Source organism: Oreochromis niloticus, linkage group LG14, assembly GCF_001858045.2.
Source record: "Oreochromis niloticus isolate F11D_XX linkage group LG14, O_niloticus_UMD_NMBU, whole genome shotgun sequence".
Lineage (NCBI taxonomy): Eukaryota > Metazoa > Chordata > Actinopteri > Cichliformes > Cichlidae > Oreochromis > Oreochromis niloticus.
The window spans coordinates 1,251,706-1,273,572 of NC_031979.2; the positions used below are offsets into that span (position 1 = coordinate 1,251,706).

The 21,867-nt window shown below is 41.3% G+C and overlaps 1 protein-coding gene and 1 long non-coding RNA gene across 2 annotated transcripts; one reads left to right on the forward strand and one right to left on the reverse strand.

The window, feature by feature from the left end:
• Positions 1 to 2,275: 2,275 nt before the first annotated feature.
• On the reverse strand, positions 2,276 to 3,607 carry LOC112842060 (uncharacterized). Its single transcript, XR_003213653.1, has 3 exons — positions 3,459 to 3,607; positions 3,172 to 3,259; positions 2,276 to 2,460 (listed from the first exon to the last, which is right to left on the reverse strand). It is a non-coding gene; the product is annotated as an uncharacterized LOC112842060 (long non-coding RNA).
• A 5,201-nt stretch (positions 3,608 to 8,808) lies between these two features.
• LOC100698799 (succinate dehydrogenase [ubiquinone] cytochrome b small subunit B, mitochondrial) lies at positions 8,809 to 12,697 on the forward strand. The gene is made up of 2 exons (XM_019355740.2): positions 8,809 to 9,002; positions 11,470 to 12,697. The coding sequence occupies exons 1-2, from the start codon at positions 8,824 to 8,826 to the stop codon at positions 11,633 to 11,635; spliced, it is 345 nt and encodes a 114-aa protein (XP_019211285.1). The 5' UTR covers positions 8,809 to 8,823; the 3' UTR covers positions 11,636 to 12,697.
• Positions 12,698 to 21,867: the final 9,170 nt, after the last annotated feature.

The following is a 21,867-nucleotide window of genomic DNA, read 5'->3' on the forward strand; positions in this document are numbered from 1 at the left end:
CAGTGGAGACTGTCAGAAAACGACTACAAGAAGACAGCTCCTTGGAAGACAGGACCAACTGCACACCCGATCAGATCTGCACACTGTTAGACCTCTGCCTTACCACAACATACTTCAAATACAACGAAGGCTTCTACAGACAAAAACATGGCTGTGCCATGGGCTCCCCTGTGTCACCTATTGTAGCCAACCTTTACATGGAGGAAGTGGAAAGAAAGGCTCTTGGCTCTTTTAAAGGGAGAGTACCCAGCCACTGGTACAGATATGTGGACGACACCTGGGTCAAAATCAAGACACAAGAAGTGGAATCCTTCACTGCGCACATTAACGCCGTGGATAAAAACATCAAGTTCACCAGGGAAGACACTAAGGACAACTGTTTGCCTTTCCTGGACTGCGCTGTGCACATTGAAGAGAATGGCAACCTCAACATTGAAGTTTACCGGAAGCCCACACACACGGACCAGTATCTCCTCTTTGACTCCCATCACCCTCTGGAACACAAACTTGGAGTAATTAGGACCCTACACCACCGGGCAGAACTTGTTCCCTCTAAGCCTGAAGGGAAAAAGAAGGAACACACACATGTAAAGGAAGCACTGAAAACATGTGGTTATCCTAACTGGGCGTTCATAAAGTCAGCAAAAAGGCACAGAAAAGAAGATCAGACACCAGCGAGGGAGGATAAGAAAGACAGACGCAACAATGTTGTCATCCCCTATGTAGCCGGTGTATCAGAGAAACTCAGGAGAGTTTTCTCCAAGCATGACATCCCAGTGTACTTCAGACCCAGCAACACACTCAGACACAAACTGGTTCACCCGAAAGACAAAACTCCAAAACACAGACTGAACAACGTGGTGTATGCTGTACAGTGCAGTGAGGAATGCCCGGACCTCTACATTGGAGAGACCAAACAGCCACTTCACAAGCGCATGGCACAACATAGAAGAGCCACCTCCACAGGACAAGACTCAGCAGTCCACCTGCATCTTAAGGATAAAGGTCACTCTTTCGAGGATGCCAATGTTCACATATTGGACAGAGAGGACAGATGGTTTGAAAGAGGAGTGAAAGAGGCCATCTATGTCCACTGTGAGCGACCATCTTTGAACAGAGGCGGTGGTTTACGACACCAACTGTCTGCCATCTATAATCCAGTTTTGAGTTCCCTCCCCAGACGCCTTAACGCCCACTCACATCCTGGGCCATCTGACCTCAGGAAATCACATGATAGGGTGGGGCCAGGTTTCACAATGAGCTCACCCGAAACCCTGGCTGATTAGGTCCCACACCCGCTTTCACACCTTGGTGCATGTGATTAGAGGATCACCAGGGGGTCCTTTGTCCCTCATTGGGGGGGATACTCCCACTGGGTTTAAATCTGGGACTCTCGGCCATTTGACCTTAGAACTGAAGAAGCTTCTCGGATGAGAGGTGAAACGTCTTCAAGCAACTCAAAGAAGTCCAGACGCTTTTCTTTGCAAACTCCTTTGACTCCCTTGATTATGACTGGTGGATTCCTGCTCATCGTGGCCACGGAATGGTATTCCTTGTTTTCCAAGGAAACTTGTTACAGCTAAGATCCTGTGGAGATACTGTCGTCTCTCTGAAATCTCTGCTGCGCTTGCTGATCTAAGTTGCTCAACAACATCACATTGGTTTTTTGTGGTTTTAAGGCTGTGCCAGCAGATCATAGAAGACGAATGGCTGGAACTCTTTTCGTGCTCCCTAAAGGCATTTAAAGCCCTCTTCCAATTGCAGAACCCTGAATGACTGAGGCCATCTTTTTTAAAAGTATTCTGCTTCCCAAATATGCGACATGAAAAACAGAAAGCCAAGTTCCTCACAACAGAATACTCCAACCATATAAACTGTTCAAACCAACTCTTATTGAACGCCCTCTGCTGGCCTCCAAACTGGCTCAGCGGATATTGTGGGAGGACATTTTGTCTTGGACCATTTTCTAGAGTTCCTAAATCATCTCCTGCTGCTCCTTCCAGTAAACCTCCTTCAGCTGTCCTTAACGATCCACCTGCTGCTTCCTGCTGTGATGCTGTTGTGTTTTGGTTTTCTCTTGCTTTCCTGATTTCTCCTGACCTCTCTGAATGATCAGAAAGAGAATCATTACTAATTAATGATCCCTCTGTATTTGTCTTTGTGAGTTACAAGTTTGTGCCATATTATTTTTAATTCTACCAAAGTACTCTATTTATATTCAGAAATGTTTATATAACTAATTAGCCTTGTTGTGCAAATAAGTCTGCATAACTTAATAAATATAGAATTTGAAAAATAACAAACCTAAAAAGATACACTAGGTACGAGATACGTGTTCTGATGTTTTGGCAAACAACCATTTGACTAACATGTCTGTCTCACCTGGTTCTTGTTCCATTTCTCTTCTGTCCTCATTTTCCTCTCCATCTCCCTCTCTCACCCTCTCTCTCCCTCTTTGTGCTGACAATCAAACCAAACATCAACATCATCAAATATACAGTTGAAACCAGATATTTACATGCTCTTCAGATAAAAACACAAACACTTATTTAAGGTAAAACCTCAAATTAGACTAAATGTTTATTTTATATTTGTTAAATTTAAGAGTAAAGAGAGAAATTGTCTGTATTTCTTAATTGCAAATGACACCCAAATTGTATTCAAAACCGAGCCACACTTATGGAGCTCCACGATTCTTTTCCTGGTGTTTTGGTTGACATCTCTTGATTTTTCCCATGTCAAAGAAACAGGCTCTGTGTTTTGCCTTATATGCATCCACAGGTGTGCCACCAATTTACTCACATGGACTCTACTAACCTATCAGAAGCTTCTTCAGCTCAGACTGGAATCGTCTGGAGTTTTCTTATTAATTAACAATAAACTTAGTGTATATGTACTCCTACATTTGATGAAAGTGAAAATAAATAGACAGATCTCTCTCTCTTTATTCTGACATTTAACTAATTCAAAAGATATTTGAATATTTATCTAAAACAAAAGTTTACTCTAAATTGATGTTGTACAGTAAAAATGTTTTATGTTTTCTCCCTAAAGTGTATGTAAAAATCTGGTTTAAACTGTGACTATACTGCTGTGTATTGAAATCCCTCTTGTTTTGCATAGAAATATACTGAACAACATACAAAGCATAATATATAAAATAACATTTACCTGAGTTTTTTCCTTGAAAGAACCCTCTAATGTCCATTCTTATATTTCAGTACATAACTGAAACCGATTTAGTCGGGGAGGGAAAGAACTGAAAATATGAAATAAACACACGTAAGCTAAGACTCTCTAAAAAATAGCATTTGTTCGGCTTTTCATTTCGCCATTTGTTGATTCACTTGAAGAGCAAGTAACGTAATATTGGTCAAGTGATCAGTTTGATATCAGTCTTTCGTGATAAACCTTCATATTTACATTATTTGTACGGTACGAACGATTTGCTTTGGTACCTGGTCAAACTTAAGCTCTCCTTAGTATGACTGGCTCCGTTTCTCCAACAGCGCACTCACAGGCAGCAGCTGCCCCGCCCTCTCGCTCAGTCACTTAGTGCCTGAGCTCGGATCATACCAATATCAGGGGGGATTCACGCACAGTCGTAAATTCCCACAGTGTGCACTATGTGCTTCGAATATTGTGTGTAGTTTTTGTTTTATACAGTTGTCAGCCAGGGATCTAACTATGAAAAAATTACACTCCAAAAGACCCCGGGCTTCTGACAAAACAACCCGGGCTTAAGCCCAGTAAGCCACCCCCCCGCTCCGCCCCTGAGTGAAACTGCTACTCCTTATAGTGCTTCCCATTGACTTCTTTACAAACGACCTCTTTTCCTTAGATTTAATAGGTAGGCTGACTTCCTAAAGATCAACAAACAAGGGGTCTGTGGCAATCTTTGCTAGTCTTTGATGTAACTCACAAGTCTGTGAACCTCGCTGTTTTTCCTTTGCTCTCTTGGATTTCAAATGCCACCTTACGCCATTTCTATTTCATCTTATAAGGCAGTTTGGACAGTATGGCTCTTGTGTTTATTGGGTTTTCCATCTCCATAATGTAGTCAACATCCTACATTGTGTTTCAGCAACCAGTCAGGAAAAGAGCATAAGCATTTAAGCCCTTAATATCATCCTGTTAGGGTACCTACCGTTGACAAGGTGTTTTGTGTCTTTTGGTTTTTTGACCTTTGTTATTCATCATGTTCTTTGTGTATTTTGTATTTCCTAGTTTATTTCCTATACTCTTGAGTTTATTCAGCATTTCTAGTTGTGGTGATCCTAGTTAGTATTTGATCTGGTTCTAGTTTTGGTCTCGTCTGTGGGCCTTGCCCATGTTTCTCCCCAGTTGTCTCTGTGTGTCTGTCTGCGTCCCAGTGTGTATGTTCCCATTACTTCCTGTTTTATTTTGGTAGTCTCCTGTCGGTGTGCGTCATGTTCTGTTTTTCTTCTCCCCTGTCTCGTCTGCTTGATTAGTGCCAGCTGTGTTTCCCTCCTGATCCTCATTCCCCCGGTAACCTCTTGTATTTATTGTTTGTTTTCCTCTGCTCGTGTTCTCCCTCATCCCTCGCCGTGTGTTCCGCCCGCCCGGTCATTTAGTGTCTTGCTGTAAATAGCATTGTGAAAGGCTCTGAGGAAAGATCTGTATATGAGTGGATCAACCTGAGTACACAGTCTTGGGTAACAGAGACAGGTTTTGCTGCTTAACCAACAACCCGATATCAGTGATCAGGTTTTGATGATGCATCACTTCATAAATCCTGCCACCTGTAGAAGTGGGCTCCTGAGGATTTGCAGGTGGAGCTTGATCTGTGTGATCCTGCAGACATAAATCTGTGTGAGACAAATGCTGTGTTTCCATCAGTCATATTAGGAATCTGATGATCATTATCCTCCTCCTCGTCCCCTGACATTGGGACATGAACCACAAGCACCGGCTGGGCTCACGGAACACTTGACAGGGGTTCGGTTGGACATAGTAGATCCTGTCCTTGAAATCTTGGACTTGACATATTCATTCATTGCATCACGATCTTATAACTGCTCCATCTCAGCCTTTAGTCTTGCTTCCTGCAGCTGTATCACTCTTTTCTTTTTTGCGTGCCACTGAAATGGAGCTTGACACAACTGAAGAACTTCCAGTGCTGGAAACAGCTTTGCTATTGTTTCTTTGATGCCAATGATCAGCGACCACTCCAGATTACTCCACATGACAGCATCTCACCTTCATTTTGCACACTTATCTGTTCTTGAATCCACATTTCAGTCACAAGCAAAAAGTCTTTAATAACAGCTGCCTTTGACTCATATGAGTTACACTGATCTCCACTAAGTTCATCTTCTGGTAGCATCTTCATAACACTGTTATTAAGCAAGATGAACTCTTCACCCAGCTTGCAGAAACTTTGCAGTGTTTCTGACACCAATTTATCAGCATGCTCTTCACTATTTGTCATGTTGTCTTTGGCTCCCTCTTTTGGTCAACCACATGTGGTGTGCCATATGCTGCATCTTTAAACTCAACAATTATTCCAAATGAACTTTCAAACACTCATGAGAAGCTTCTGTGACTCAGTAAACTTGAAAAATGTTCTTCAGTAGCTTTCCTCAGCATCTTCTCAAATTATTAAGTACGTGAACAAACTTCAACATGCCACAGTGAAGCAATATGAACAGGAGTGTGCTCCTTATAGCTCCGTTAGCATAGTTAGCTTCATTATTTGAATTTTTGCACGATGGTTTATAACTTCTCATTGTCAAGCTGCTTCATCTGATTCTTGGAAAAGTAAAGGACGTGTGCAAAACCATGAATTCTCACATGAAAATCTTCATCTCGAAAAATGCAAATACAAGAATGGAACTCAAAATATGGAACCGGGCATGTCCCACCGGGAGGAGGCCCCGGGGCAGACCCAGGACACGCTGGAGAGATTACATCTCTCAGCTGGCCTGGGAGCGCCTTGGTGTTCCCCCGGATAAGCTGGAGGAGGTGGCTGGGGAGAGGGAGGTCTGGGCTTCCCTGCTTAGGCTAGTGCCCCGCGACCCGGCCTCGGATAAAGCGGATGAAGATGGATGGATGGATGGATGGAACTCAAAATATCTTCTTTTTACAACTTCATCTTATTTCCACCAAACACAGCTAGCGCATTCAAAAACTATACTGATCTGTGCTCCTGTGATCATTCTATCTTTTCAGTGTTTTTTCTAATAAGAAAATAAGATATTGTGTAGGTCTGTAAGGACGACACGAGAGCTCGTGACATTTTACTCCAACTTTAATCTCAGCTTAGATTAGGTCCGCCACAATATTACAGGAATCACAGGAAGTAAAGCTTTCAAAACAAAACTCTAAGTTTCACAGTAATGCTAACTTAAACTGACGTCAACCTCACGTACTGATCATGAAAGAGAATTAAAGACAAAAGGGTTTGCACAAATAATTATCTCTATATAATCCTTATATATGGCTCTAACAGCCCCCTTATGGTGATGGGTTACATGAAATTATGCTCTGTGCATATCCAGAAAGTACCTTTTTTTTAAAAACTTGGAAACTAAACACACATAAAACATGCACAACATTACCAGGAAAGGGAAGGTAAAGCACCAACTCTATTCCTGAGTTTTAGTTTTCTCTCCTCAGCTGTTCTTCTTTCATTCATTATTAAAATTTCAACAAAACAAACACAGAAAATGGAAAACATAAATAAAAAATTAGCTTTAAAGTAAAAGAAAAAGGTGTTTGGAGGAGAGCAGAAAGAAGCAGTAGCTAATGCAGCCTTGCCCCGAAGTTTACCTGCACTTTCTTAATCAAAATGGTAACGTATATATACACTACACATACATTCTCATATTGTGAAGATATTAAGATTCTCATTCTATACAATAGCACAGCTACATACTCATGTGAATCAGCAGATAAAATTAATCATACATTATTTATCTAATCTCTTTCATTTTTATACTAATCAAATATGTATTGCTTATATTTATTCTTCAATTAAATTCTAAAATTACTTTAGCTTCCTTGTCTAACCCACGTGTGCGAGACATGTAGAATATTTAAATACCACAACCTCAGAAACCTCTGGCAGTCATCAGCTCTGACACGCTTAAATCAACAAGTAAGCTGCACATGTTCTACTTTTGACTCAACGTAACTGTAGCATGTGTGAACCGTGTGTGACACACACATTACATTTCAGCACCAGTGGAGGTCCAGTGGGGCAGTCCTGGTATCTGAGGAGCTGGGTTAACTTTCCAAAAGCAGAAAATGGCTAGTTCAGACATGTTTTGCATTAACTATAATCTTTATGGAGGGTGAGAGAGAAGCAGAAGCGTTACACCCCGAGGGCGAAAGGAGGAGCTACAGCTGTGCACAGAATACACTGTTGGTGCGTTTTTGAGCAGTAAAGCATGTAAGACGGGATCGCTCTGTAATCTATTTATTTATAGTCATAAACCAAGGAAACACACATCAGCTCATTGCAGGCCGATTGTGTTTAGTGCCACACGCAGTCATCACTGAGCCTGGAACAACCCTGATGTGATTGTGGTCACGTGGTCCAGTGGGGCGTGGCCAGGCCCACAAATATGGCAACCGCTCAGCAGGTACAGGTGTCTGAAGTGGAGCAGGATCGCTTTGGTTCCTGTTTTGGATCTTGATGGTTTCGCCCTCACGTGTACACACAGTGTTTTTTTTCCACATGAACACAGGTGGTGACACTTTGGCCTGTTTGGTGGTCGTGTGGTTTACCCATTATGTGGGTCCAGAATGAAGTCGCCTTCTTTCTGTTTTTGCTCAAATATGAAAAATAAGTTCATATTGAGCCAGAATATGATTTAGCTTTCTTGTTTTAGTGAGTAATAGTCCTTCTTCTTTCTGTCAGAGTTTTTCTTTGGACTGGCTCCTTTTTCACTCCAGTCCTTATATCTGATCAATTTCACATGAACTTTAGTTTGTAAAGCTGTGTAACACCACCCGTGAGTCTTTCAACAAAGGCACTTAATAAGTGCAAAGCCAAATAAAGAAAATAAAATCTTGGCCAATATATCACAATTTCAGCTGTTTAAATTGTATCGCCCTTAAATTCTACATCGGTTTAATTACACCTGATAGGATGTGTCACCTCCATCATAATCCGTAGCTTCATACTCTATTTATTTCTGCCCTGTCCACTGTGCTGCTGTAACAATGTGGATTTCCAGCTTATATTATTATAATAGAAAGGTTTCCAATCTTTGTCCTATCAGGTTATAGTGAAGAAAGAATCAGTTTTCCTGTCCTGCTGAGAGAGATAAGATCAATATGCCCTCTTCCTGATTTCTGAGTTCAGCTAAAGCAGAGTCATTAATGATGACTTTATTATTTTTAACAATAAAATCATCATTTAAAACTGCATTTACTTGGTTGTCCATACAAGGACAGTGTCACAGCTCCACGTCTGGTTTGTGCAGCTTAAACAAACTGAACCTGTTAACGTGAGATCAGAGCTGCAGACATCGTCACCCTCAGACACTCAGATTGGTGCCAAGTTCACAGGTTGCCAATGACGCTGATGGATCACTGAACATACTTGTTATCTACAATTTGTGCAACATTGGATACAAAATTACACCAAAAAAATTAAAAAAAAATCACAGAAAGATGTTCAGTGACTTCAATGGCAAAGACACAAGCGGCTCAGTGAAGTAGACAAACTTAATATAGATTTCAGGAGACCCGGTCTTTCCAGTGGAATGTGTAGAATTTGAGATACATGTGACTGAGTCAGATTGAAGTCTGTATGTCAGTTCTGCTCAGAGCTTCACATTGTTCAGCCTTCTGATGCTCTGCAGTTTGTCTTGCTTCACAGCGAGCTCCAACTCCAAAGCGGCCTCTCTGCACTGGACGGCAGAGCGAATGCTGAGCGTGCTGCTGCTGGCCATGGGCCCTGTCGCTTATTTCAACCCTGGTCCTGTCATCGATTACTCTCTGGCTGCTGCCCTGACCCTTCACGGACACTGGTAAGACTAGCAGTCAGCTGATCCCTGGTTTCACTTGTTTCTAAAATGTTCGCAAATATTCGCAAACCTCAGATAAAATATTCCTGACACGTGTTTTATTTAAACAGTGACGCTAAGCTGTTCTGTTTTAGAGCTTTCACTTCCTGAAAGCTATATAAGCTCTCGTCAGTCTGTCACAATACCAGGACTACTGTGCAGGCTGCATTTATGACTAAGAGAAAGAAACAGTGATTGTGTATTATTGACATTAACAATGTTTCTATGTTTATTGACCTTCATGCAGATTTTTATAAATGTACATTTAAATGATTACTCACCCTGGAGGTCACATAAATATTAAACAGAAAATATACAGATGTGTTCAAAACAAAAGCAGTCCAACATGACTAACCAGCTCAATCAGTGTTTTTGGTATAAATCTTATTATTACATGGCAAATAATTTACCAGTCAGTGTAGCAGAGTCCGAGAAACCAACAGACCCAACATTCATGATATGACTGCACCTGAGTCTGTGTAATTGAAGAATGAAATGAAATGGGCGTGTTCAAAATGATAGCAGTGTGGAGTCCAATCAGTGAGGTCATTCATTATGTGAAGAAACAGCACATGTTGTACATGCATTTCTCTATGAAAACCTGAGAAACATGGGTCGTGCCAGACATTGTTCAGAAGAACAGCATGCTTTAATCAAAACGCTGATAGGAGAGGGGAAAACATATAAAGAAGTGCAGAAAATGATAGGCTGCTCAGCTAAAATGATCTCCAATGCTTTAAAATGAAAAGCCAAACCAGAGAGATGTGGAAGACAACAGAAGACTACCATTTGAATGGATCGAACAATGGCCAGATAGCAAAGACTCAGCCAATGATCAGCTCCAGGGAGATCACAGACGGTCTGAAGTTACCTGTGAGTGCTGTGACAATTAGAAGACGCTTGTGTGAGGCTAATCTATCGGCAAGAAGCCTCCGCAAAGCCCCACTGTTAAAAAAAAACAAACAAAAAAACATCTGCTGAAGAGGATACAATTTGCTAAAGAACATATCGACTGGCTTAAAGAGAAATGGAGAAACATTTTGTGGACTGATGAAAGTAAGATTGTTCTTTTTGGGTCCAAGGGGCGCAGACGGTTTGTCAGACGACCCCCAAACACTGAATTCAAGCCACAGTCGACTCTGAAGACCGTGAAGCATGGTGGTGCAAGTATCATGATATGGGGCTGTTTCTCTTATTAAGGTGTCGGGCCTATTTATCGCATACTAGGGATCATGGATCAATTTGCTTATATCAAAATACTTGAAGAGGTCATGCTGCCTTATGCTGAAGAGGAGATGCCCTTGAAATGGGTGTTTCAAAAAGACAACGACCCCAAACACACCAGTCAGCAAGCAGCATCTTGTTTCCACACCAACAAAATTAAGGTTATGGAGTGGCCAGCCCAATTGCTGGACCTTAATCCAATAGAAAACTTGTGGGGTGACATCAAAAATGCTGTTTCTGAGGCAAAATCAAGAAATCCAGAGGAATTGTGGAAGGTTGTCAAATCATCCTGTGCTGGCATACCTGTTTACAGCTGCCAGAAGTTGGTGGACTCCATGCAGCACAGATGGGAAGCAGTTCTCAAAAGCAGTGTTTAGACAACTAAATGTTAGTTTAGTGATTCACAGGACTGCTAAATCTTAACGTTTTTTCAGTTTATTGAGTACATATTTGAGTTTGTAATGAAAAATGCAGACACTGCTATTTTTTGAGAAGCCCAATATCAAGTTTTCCTTCATTTTCTGTAAAGTAACTGAAATATTGATACTTTTTTCTTCATGTTTTAATGAAAAATTAATGTGCAGTGTTCCCAATGAACAGGAATAAAAATATTAAACGGATTTTGAGTTTTACTCACGTTTTAAAACACTGTTATTATTTTGAACACAACTGTAAGTTATTTTATGCAAATTGGAGACTCTTATGCTTGGTTAGCTTGGTTAATTAGAGTCTGAATGGCTCAAACGTAAGGCGAGATGTTACTGTGACTGTTGCTGGATGAAGATTTTGCAGCTCAGAAATCATATTTTAGAATCTGGACCTCAAATCCCTTTAAAAAAAATAAAAGTTTTGGATAAATTGAGCAACTGCAGCAGCATTTTAGTCCCAGCAGGAATTTACTATATTAGTGTGTCAGGCTGCAGAGCGAGGTCTTTGTCATAGACGTGATGGCTGAGGCTCCTGGCTGTCATCATGTGTGGACAGAGTTCATTCAGATGTTAAGAAAAACACAACATCTGTTGCGCGTGGAAATGTCAGCACATGTTTATGGGGCATTAGTTGCATTAATGTCAGAGTCAAATTTAGAAACACTGGTTGCACATTTTCCACGTGTGCTGTGCTGTGCAGTCATTTAAAGCGCTTCAGTGTCACCCAGCTGAAGCAAAGGGAGGCCTGCTCATCTTTTCCTCTGCCTGTGTTGTTGCAGGGGTCTCGGGCAGGTGTTGACAGACTACGTTCACGGGGACACAAAGATCAAGATGGCCAACGCAGCTCTCTTCCTCCTGTCCACGATCACCTTCACTGGTCTTTGTTACTTCAACTACAACGACGTGGGCATATGCAAAGCTGTCGCCCTGCTCTGGAGCAAGTGAATATGACTGTGGGCCGGGACGCTCAGGAAGACCGAAACGCTGGTCCTGGCTGCGTGTTTAACAAAAGAAATCAGTGTGTTCTCTGTAAATATCATTTTGACAATATTTCATTGATTCAAAAGTGTTTGTGTTCATTGATTCAAGCTTTGTCTTTCTTTTCATTGATTGGGCTGTTCCTGAGTAACTGTGGGCTAAATTTAAGCTACAAACACGTTTTAACAACACAGCCATGACTTGATCAAGTCTTATAGAATACAGCTGTCTAAGCTCTCGTTCATTCTTTGTCGTTTGTGTCCTTTGTGTGGCTGATCTCTTAAACATGTTTACTTCCAGTGTGCGCATGCTGCCTTTTCTCTTACACCCATCAGCAGCAGCACACACTAACCCCTGTTTGGAAAAACCATTTCCATGCCCCACTTCCTGTTTTAGTCTCATTGTGACCAGGATGTCCCTGCAATGCTGCGGCTATACAGAGAGCAGTGGCCTCTGCTGTAGGAACAGACAGCTTATATGATCTCATACCCTTATATAAAGGTTTATTAATGCTCTGCTTGAAGGTTTAATAAAGGTCAGACCGGCTAAATCTTAAATTCAACCAAACCAGTGATGCTAACCCTGCCTGTGCATGTCCAGCTGACTGGGTGTGAAATTATGAGCTCCAAACTTCCATCATGTTCCTGCCTCAGAGGTATTTTAACCTTCGAGGCAGGAACAGGACACGACTGCGTCTCTATGGGGTCATGTTATACTTTGTATGTGAATCAGTTTCTGCTGCAATCTGCACATTTCAAAGAAACAAAAATGCTTTAAAATAAATCATGTTTATTTTGATCAATTTGTGAAAATTCCAGGACTGTTCTTAAATCAGTAAAATAAGACTTAATATGACAGTCAAATCAAAGCTTTATGATATTACATTATAATCTTGGAACATGCACTTATATACAGTACACACATACAGTCTTTGCATGCAGCTTCCACGCCAGCACTTCTTTGTGTTTGGCTGGAGTGAGCGTGATGTCACAACACCTGTGCAGTAAACATGTTTTATTACAGCTTCCACATTTGGTGTCACTCTGTTCTTTCCATCAAGGCTCAGCTGGGGTGTACTACAGAGCAGTGAATAGGTTAGCAGGTTATGTTGAGCTTATAGAGTATACATGTCAACCCCGAGTGTGTACGTGCCACGGCTCCATTTAACCTTTTTACACTGCCCAAATATTGTTTCATCAGAAAAATTCATCTCACATTACTCTTGACTAATTTACAGTGCTTGTGTTGCCTTTTATTTTTATAGGATTACAGATTTCCTCTGACGTGTTTGTCATCTTACCCGTCATCTCTGGCGGGGATTAGTCGAGTTAGCTCATGCTAACAGAGCCTGGCCGTTTTCAACTTTCTTTCTAGTACACCACTCATGACAAAACAAGAAACACAGTGAAAGAAGTACAAAACCTTTATTCTTATGTACAAATGCTAATAGCTAGATTGTTGTATGAGCTTATAGTTCTAATTTTGGGTTCAATCTGAGGTTGCACTGGCCAGAGAAACCAAACATGCATCTGTGCAACCTCACAATGTTCAATGATTAACTGAATACAAACAAAATCTCAAATGAGATAAAACTTATTTCAAAGCTGCCTTTAAAGATTTCATACCCTAGTAGCAGAGGTGGTCAACACAATGGATGGACACACTTTAACCTCAACATGATACAACAGGGAACATGTTGAGGTTCCATATGGTTTAAGATCAGATCAGATTTGTTCCATTTAAATCACAAAGTGACTCTGAGTTATGACTTGTTACATTGGATATCTGCATTCAATGAAGTCAGATGACTTTTTTTCATTATTTAGACAACTTCTTTAATTATTTGAGCGCAAACTCAACTCTCGTATCAACAACATCAACTTCAGGAAGCAGGGTCAGTTTATAAAAGTCGTTTTCATTGACAACTCCAAGAACTTTGTTGGGATCCACTGAGAACACAAACTTAAACCTGTTACTTCCAGGCAGTCGCGTCTGGTAGAACAAAGCGTCGTGATTCGTTCCAGTGATGTCTGTGGGGGGCGTCTATGGACAGACATAAGGAGAAAAAGAGGAAAAGGTCCCTGTATCATCCTGATGCACAGCAGATCAAGTATAGTGAACCTTTCACACGTGGAGATTAAACTTGTTTTCTTTTGAAATTTTTACTGTATCAAATGTTCAGTATGTTTATCACTTGCTTGATATCAGTTTGGTTGATCTTGCTAGCAAAGAAATTTAGAATATTTTTGCAGTCAAGACGTGGCATGGAAAGCAGACTAAGCAGGATTAAGGAGTCTGCTCCTAAGGAGTCTGCACCAAATTCCTGGGCGTCCACCTGGAGAAGGACCTCGGCTGGTCCCTCAACACCAGCTTCCTGCACAAGAAAGCCCAACAGCGTCTCTTCTTTCTGAGAAGACTGAGAAAGGCCCAGCTTCCACCACCGATCCTGACCACCTTCTATAGAGGAACTATCGAGAGCATCCTGAGCAGCTGTATCACTGTCTGGTTTGGGAACTGTGCCATATCGGACCGCAAGACCCTACAGCGGATAGTGGGAACAGCAGAGAAGATCATCGGGGTCTCTCTCCCCTCTATTAAGGACATCTACAACACACGCTGCATTCGCAAAGCCACCAGCATTGTGGCTGATTGGACACACCCCTCTCACACACTCTTCACACTCCTGCCATCTGGAAAAAGGTACCGAAGCATTCGGGCACACACATCCCGACTGTGCAACAGCTTTTTTTCCACAAGCCATCCGTCTCCTCAACAAAAAGGGATTGGACTGATAAACACACACACACACACACACACTCTATCACTCAGCTCAACTCAACTACCTCAAAGCATCAACCTGTAAATGCTCTTTTTGCACAATATTATTGTTTACTGTCCAACACTACCTACATACCAAGTATGTTTACTGTTACCTTTGCACTACCGACCTAGTTAGATAGTTAGTTTTAGTTTTAGTTTTTTGTTAATTTATGTTGTAATTTACGTTAGGTCAGTCTGTCCTGTCTCTAGTTAGCTAGTTTAGTGTTTTTCTGTTAATTTATGTTGTAAATTTATTTATGTTGCATGTAGCACCTTGGCCCTGGAGGAACGTTGTTTCGCTTCACTGTGTACAAACTGTATATGGTTGAAGTGACAATAAAGCCAACTTGACTTGACTTGACTTGCTGATGGTGTCAAACAGGAACGATCACAATGTTAACTGAACTAACAAAATGAGATGGCTTTTCTCATATTAAGAGCTGGATCAAATTTATTAATTAAACTGTATTCATTTTTAAAAATATAAAAAATAAAAGTATTATATATACTAGTATATTAATAGTATATTATTTATATCTAAACCAGCAGTCCCCAACCCCTGGGCCATGGACCGGTACCAGTCCATGAGTCGTTTGGTACTGGGCCGCGACAGCTGAGGCTCAGGTGTGAAATTCATGGTTTTCAGGGTTTTTATCGTTTTTATCATTAACTTGGATTCCCTGGGTCTTTTCCTGTGTGTTATGAATAAATCTTCTTTTTGGTACCGCCAGTGGCGTGTCCAGCGGGGTGGCCTGGGGGGGCACAGGCCACCCCAGGTGCCACCCCGAAGCTAAAACAATAAAATTCAATCAAATATCAAACGTACGATTATGTTTTCACAGTGAAGGTCAGATATCCGAGTGTAAGTGAATGCAGCATCGGCTTCTGCACTATGAGCATCACGTTAGCAAAGGTAGGAGAGCCAAGCACAAAACACAGCACCGCAGAAAACAATTCTTCGGCGAAAGAAAATGAGGAGAGAATAAATGTCCCCGTAAGTAATATTAAGTTTGTTGAGTTTAGTAAACTTCGGTAAAATTAGAATACCAAGGAAAAAATAACACTTAAATAATTATTGCAACCGTCGAATATATCAGACAGTAGGCTACTGGGGGGAGCTAACATAAGAGTTATGAGTTATAAGATATAATCCAAGTCATAACATAGCTGTATGGAGCTGCAGATTTGGTTGCAGGTTAACATAGCTGGACTGGCCATCGGGCACACCGGGCATTTGCCTGGTGGGCTGATGACTTTTTTTTTTTTTTTTTTTTGTAACGGCATGAACAATGAGAGGTGGTGGATTGGCCAGATGCTGGTCGATGTGTAAAACTAATTCAGTTTTTTGGTGGTGGCTATGGCGGAGCTTCCACAGAGGCCAGCTGGTGGATGAGGGAAGGGGAGGCAGGAGGAGAGACCCGAGGCAGCCGCCGGTCCGAGTGTCAGGTGAACTGAACTTCAGGTAAGAAGTTATGACCTGCAGTCTATCTGGGTCAGATATAAAACAAGTTTAGGTGGAGTTAATTTTCGTTGTGCTGACTTTTTACAGTCAGTTACAGTAATTCGTACTGCGTGCTAGCTAGCATGACGGAGTTTCTATACAGTTGGGTGGGTGCTGTGATGTTATTGATAGTGAACTTTATTCATAAGTTTAGTTAGTAGAGTTTCCAACAGCTCCTTAAAAATGGAATGGTCCCTCATTCAGAGAAAATATTACACGTTTCGTATTGAGCGGAGAGAGATGCCGTTTGTCCCGTACTTTCACTATAATGAAAAAAAGACACAAATCTGTAGTTATTCTGTCATTACGCTGCACAGCTGCCTCTTCATCTCTCATTCTCTCCCCTCTCTCTCCTGTTCCTACTTCAATCATGAAACTGATCAATGATCAGCTGATCGGCTTTTCTGTTGTTTGTTTATCGCTCACTTTGCGCCAGAAAGAGGAAACCAGCAGATGTCGCGCTAAACAACAGCAGCACGTTTAAGCTTGATCAGCTGTTGTTAGAATTTATTTAATATTAATTTCTAGTATCAGCTGATGTTTGCTGGAGCCACAGCTGTAAAAGCTGCTGGTCATGATATCGGTTTGGATATGTGGTGAGAGGGAAACATGAAGATGAAACCAGGAGATGTCCTTACTGAATCATCAGAGCTGAACAGGTGATGGAGAAACAGGTTTACCTTTTAGGTGACATGAATGAGTTGAAGGGAAGTTATGAACTGTTTCTGAGAGACAAATAACACCAGGATCCTTTTCTAAGTAGCTGACAGCTGGTAACTGTGCAGGGGCGGGTCTAGCAAAGTTATGCCAGGGGGGCAGGTAGGGCATTAACAGGGAAAGGGGGGGACAAAGATATACTTTTCTTTCTTATTCTCATTTAAAATGTCTCGCTTTAATTAAATAATTCTCTGAATCTTGCGAACAAAGTTTTTATCTGACGTAAAATGTATAGAAATCATACATATACCAAAAAGACCATGTACATCACTGTCACAAAGGCTTTATGGCTTTAATACCTGGTTGGCCGGTCTGTAGTCAAAATGCCCGATTTTTTTGTCCCAGTCCAGCCCTGCAGGTTAATACTGGCAGTGTCACCATCTGACTGTATTTCATCATCAGCCAGTGTTGTTCTTTATACATCAGTATTACCAAAGTTTACCATAAGGCAGCATTTACTTGCTTTCAGGTTTCATTCAAATGTTAGTCTTTTCATTTGTTTCCCCACTTTTTTCCTGTTTCAAAATCAAACACCAGTTTGTAAGAAGATTATCTTCTTTTTTTAATCTGCCTTTTTTTAATAGGCAGATAAAGTTAACATAATAATAAACACTGACAGAGCACTGATTGTATCTCTTGTACTTTATCAACGCAGTATCTAAAAATTTTGCACCGTAGTGGTTAAAATCTCATTCTAATAAGAGTTAAAAGCGCATTCGGTTATTAGGTTTATAGGGTTATTGAATTATGGTTAACGGTTGGTAGATTTTTTTGTTTTTTACATTATAATAATAATGGGTTGCATTTATATAGCGCTTTTCGGGACCCCTCAAAGCGCTTTACAATACCACTATTCATTCACTCTCACATTCATACACCGGTGAAGGCAAGCTACAGTTGTAGCCACAGCTGCCCTGGGGCAGACTGACAGAGGAGAGGCTGCCATATCGCGCCATCGGCCCCTCTGGCCAACACCAGTAGGCGGTAGGTGAAGTGTCTTGCCTAAGAGCACAACGACCGAGACTGTCCGAGCCGGGGATCGAACCGGCAACCTTCTGATTACAAGAGGAACACCCAAGTCTTGAGCCACGATCGCCCATAAAATTACCTGCCAATTACATCTGCCACCCTTCTCCAAATCTGTGCCCCTACCTGGCCCCCCCAACAAAAATTTTCTAGACACGCCACTGGGTACCGCTACTTAGAGCTGGGCGATATAAGATTTTTTCATATCACGATATGCTTTTTTCATTTCAGGCGATAACGATATATATCACGATATAAGCCAAATAACTATATATGTAAGATTTAAATGTGATGTTGCTCACAAATAAAATGTGAAATAATCAGCAGCTTGTTTTGATTTAAATATTCATTTTCCATAATAAGTTCAACAGGGCAGATGTACTTAAAATGAGGCTTCAGTTTTATGCAAAATAAAGGCAAATATTACAATCTACACAAAAGGCAGCCGCTAAAGCGTTTAAGTTTCAAAATAGAACAAACAAAACAGACTAAATTGTCAGTTCCACTTAGAAACAAAATATTAATTCTAAAAATAAATCTTAGTTTATTTTACAGAAAAAGAGACAAAATTGACCAACTTACATAATATTGATTTGGAAGCGCTGTCTGAGAGAAATGTTTACGTCCAGGGAGTCGGTAACGAGGATCCATTACCTTAATTAGCTGCTTGAATCCTTCATTTTCGACCGTGTTTACTGGTAGCATGTCTTTAGCAAGACAGTAAGCTATGGCATTCGTTATGTTGCTATGGCTCTTACCTTTTTTGTCATATGGTAAGACGCTGGCGAAAGCCGACTCAATTGACTGTTGCTGCTTCACAGGGATACCCCTGGTTGTTTTCGATGACGAATTAGCGCTTTCAGTCAGAGATTGAGCGTGCTCCAGTGGGTGGCACTGCTTCAGGTGATAAAAAAGGTTTGTTGTATTTCCAGACTTTGTGGGAACTTGCTTTCGGCACAATTTACAGTGCGCGTTACTCTGTTTTTTGTCAGACTTCAAATAGCCGAAATACCTCCACACTACGGAACTTCTCTGGCCTTTCCTTTCGACAATCTCTCCGACATTGGAACCGTCAACTGTGTTCCCTTCGGTATTCTGGTCACCAAAAACCCGGCATGGCGGCTGGCTGCTTCTCAAACAAATACACACGTGCGCCTTGGCACCTGAGCTGTACGTAACAAGTTACGTGATGTGACGCTGTGGCTGTGATTGCTTCGGCTCTGCGCTACTTAATTTTTATTGGCTATTGGTTTTTTTTATAAGACAGGAAGAGAGAGATGAGGTCTATCGCAATAGTTTCATTTTTCTATCGAGAAAAAGTTATTTCGCAATACATATCGTTATCGTTTTATCGCCGAGCTCTACCGCTACTGGTTTTATTTTGTTGTACTTATCCACAACACCTTAAAGGCCGGTCTGTGAAAATATTGTTGGACATAAACCGGTCCATGTCGCAAAAAAGGTTGGGGACCGCTGCACTAAAACCAACTCTGAATGACTTTTTGTACTTACCATTGGTACAGCTTGAATTTTGTGCTCCTTACAACATACCACCATTGTCTGGTCATTCTTTTGGGTATATATCATGACTGGCAACTTTTCCTTATTGTTTAGAGAAGAGCTCCGATAGGTCCTGATGCAGAGTTTCTTCTCTGAAGAGGAAACAAGGACAAGCAAGAGCAGCAGCATGTCATTCAGCTATGTCTTGTTTTAAAGAACAAAGGTGATGATATAATGCTGTTCTGTTCATCTATATGTGTCTGTGTTTGTTCTGTGTGCAAAACAGGACAGACCAAACTGCAGCACTCCACAAACGTATTTGTTTAGCTTTTAATGAACCGACCAATTTAAAATCCTGCGGTTACCTTTTGACAGGCAGCACCGGTAGTGACTACAGATTTGGACATATGATCTTAATATATCTATTATATTTGGGACTCACATTAACACTAAACACTAAACTCAGGGTTGAAATTCAACCACATTAAGAGAGACTCACTGCAGAGGTAGCTGGTTGTAATCATTTCTAATGTGAATCCCTCCCCACAGTGTAGACCTCTGCAATTGTTCTACAAATGTATTGTTCATTTAAAGGTACAGTCAGTGGTCATTACTTCCATCCATCCTCTTCCACTTAAACATTTCAGAGTCACAGGGAGCTGGAGCCTATCCCAGCTGCCATAGGGTGAGAGGCAGGGTACCCCCTGGACAGGTCACCAATGTGTCACAGAGCTAACACAGAGACACACAACCACTCACATATAGGTGTGAATAATCAGTTAACCTAAGCCCACTAATTGCATGTCTTTGACTGTGGGAGGAAGCCGGAGTATCCGGAGAGATCCCACACAGAAACGGGAGATCATGCAAACTCCACAAGGAAAGGCCCTGGCTAAATAGTGGATTCAAACCCAGGACCTTCTTGCTGTGAGGCCACCGTGCTAACCACCATGCTGACCCTTTTTTTTCTCTTCAGTTTATTAACACTTATGCTGCGATAGATGTAGGCTGCTGGGGATTCCATGATGCATTGAGTACTTCTTCTTCAGTTACCTTTCTCACTCACTATGTGTTTATACATCTCTGTGCATTAAGTCATTACCGATTTACATTACTGACGTAATGAACAAGAAACCCTCATCACGGGAGATCGTGGATCATGGGAAGCCCCAGCAGCCGAGGCCTATTGCAATGTAATTAAGGGAGGATTTGGGGTCACCTGATCCAGCCCTGACTGACTAAATCAGGCCAAAACATGACTGAGCATCCGAGTCGGAGCAGACAAATGTCCATCAACACGTGTCAACAGTTTTATTCTCTAAATAATAAATGCACCAATTTCCAGCAAGTTGCTTTATTCTTAAAAAATTTCAACAATTACAATGTTAAAGAAGTTAGTGCACAAGTTCCTTTTTTTTTTTGTATACTTTATTGATGCCCGTGGGGAAATTCCTCTCTGCATTTAACCCACTCACTCAGTGAAGCAGTGGGCAGCCATTGGGCGCCCGGGGAAGCAGTGTGTAGGGACAGTACCTTGCTCAGGAGTACCTCAGGGTAGCTGTTTAGGGGAATTGAACCCCCGCTCTTCCAATCATGGGGCCACCACTCTACCTACTGAGCTATCCCTGTTCAGCCAAACTGCACTGAAAAGTCAGTAACCATAACAACAAGAAGAACTCCGTCTTACCACAGCAGGTCTGGGCCACGAATGTGTCATCTTGGTTTAAAATGAGGTATCCAAAACCATTCATGCTCTCAATGGACCAATGATGCTCTTTTGACTGTCTGAAATCATCCTCCTCGAAATCTGTATCTTTGAGAGAACAACACGATAATAATCCTCACATCACGCCTCACAGTACTACTCTTCTGTCATATTCTAAAATGAAATTAAATAAGAGAAATATTAAAGCCGTTTACCTTGTTGAACCACTTTTAGATTTTCAGAGGAAGCGTTCAAATATTGAAAAAAAGACAATAGAAATAGAATTAAAATAATTGTATAATTAACCATTGACATTATCAAATGTACCAACTGGGCAACTACTGAGAAAGTTTAACAATCCCATTTACCTCTGAAGTAGAAGGAATCTTCAGCTGTATCCAAAAATTCAACATTGATGCAGCTGTTGGACTCCATCAGGTAGACTAGGTTAACACAAACAGAGTCCTTGGTTAATGAATACGGTGCACAGTAAATCCACAAATGATTTATGAGTCTGTGTCTTATTTCATTTTACCAGAAAACTTGGGTCCAGTTTTTCTAAGTTAAACACATTTATAACCAAAGCCTCTCTACACAAGTTCAGCCGTAAAGTCAGCTTTCAGCAAACTTCAGCCTGTTTAGGATTAGTTCACGTTGGGTCAGCGTTATAACCCTCCGCCCACAAAAATGCTTTTTTATTCGACATGTGTCTGAATGTTTCGTGGTCCGCCATTAACCTCAGCTAATAGTCCGAATTTAGACAGCGAAAGCTTCGTGACGTTCCTGCTTATCGGTCACGGAGCTCAGAGTAAAAAACAATAATAGCATTCATATTTAATTTTCGTATTTTCGTCACGACTGTGACCGGACACCTTCCAGTCACGTTTGCAGCTTCAACCATAAATATAACCATAGCATACCTTTGGCGAA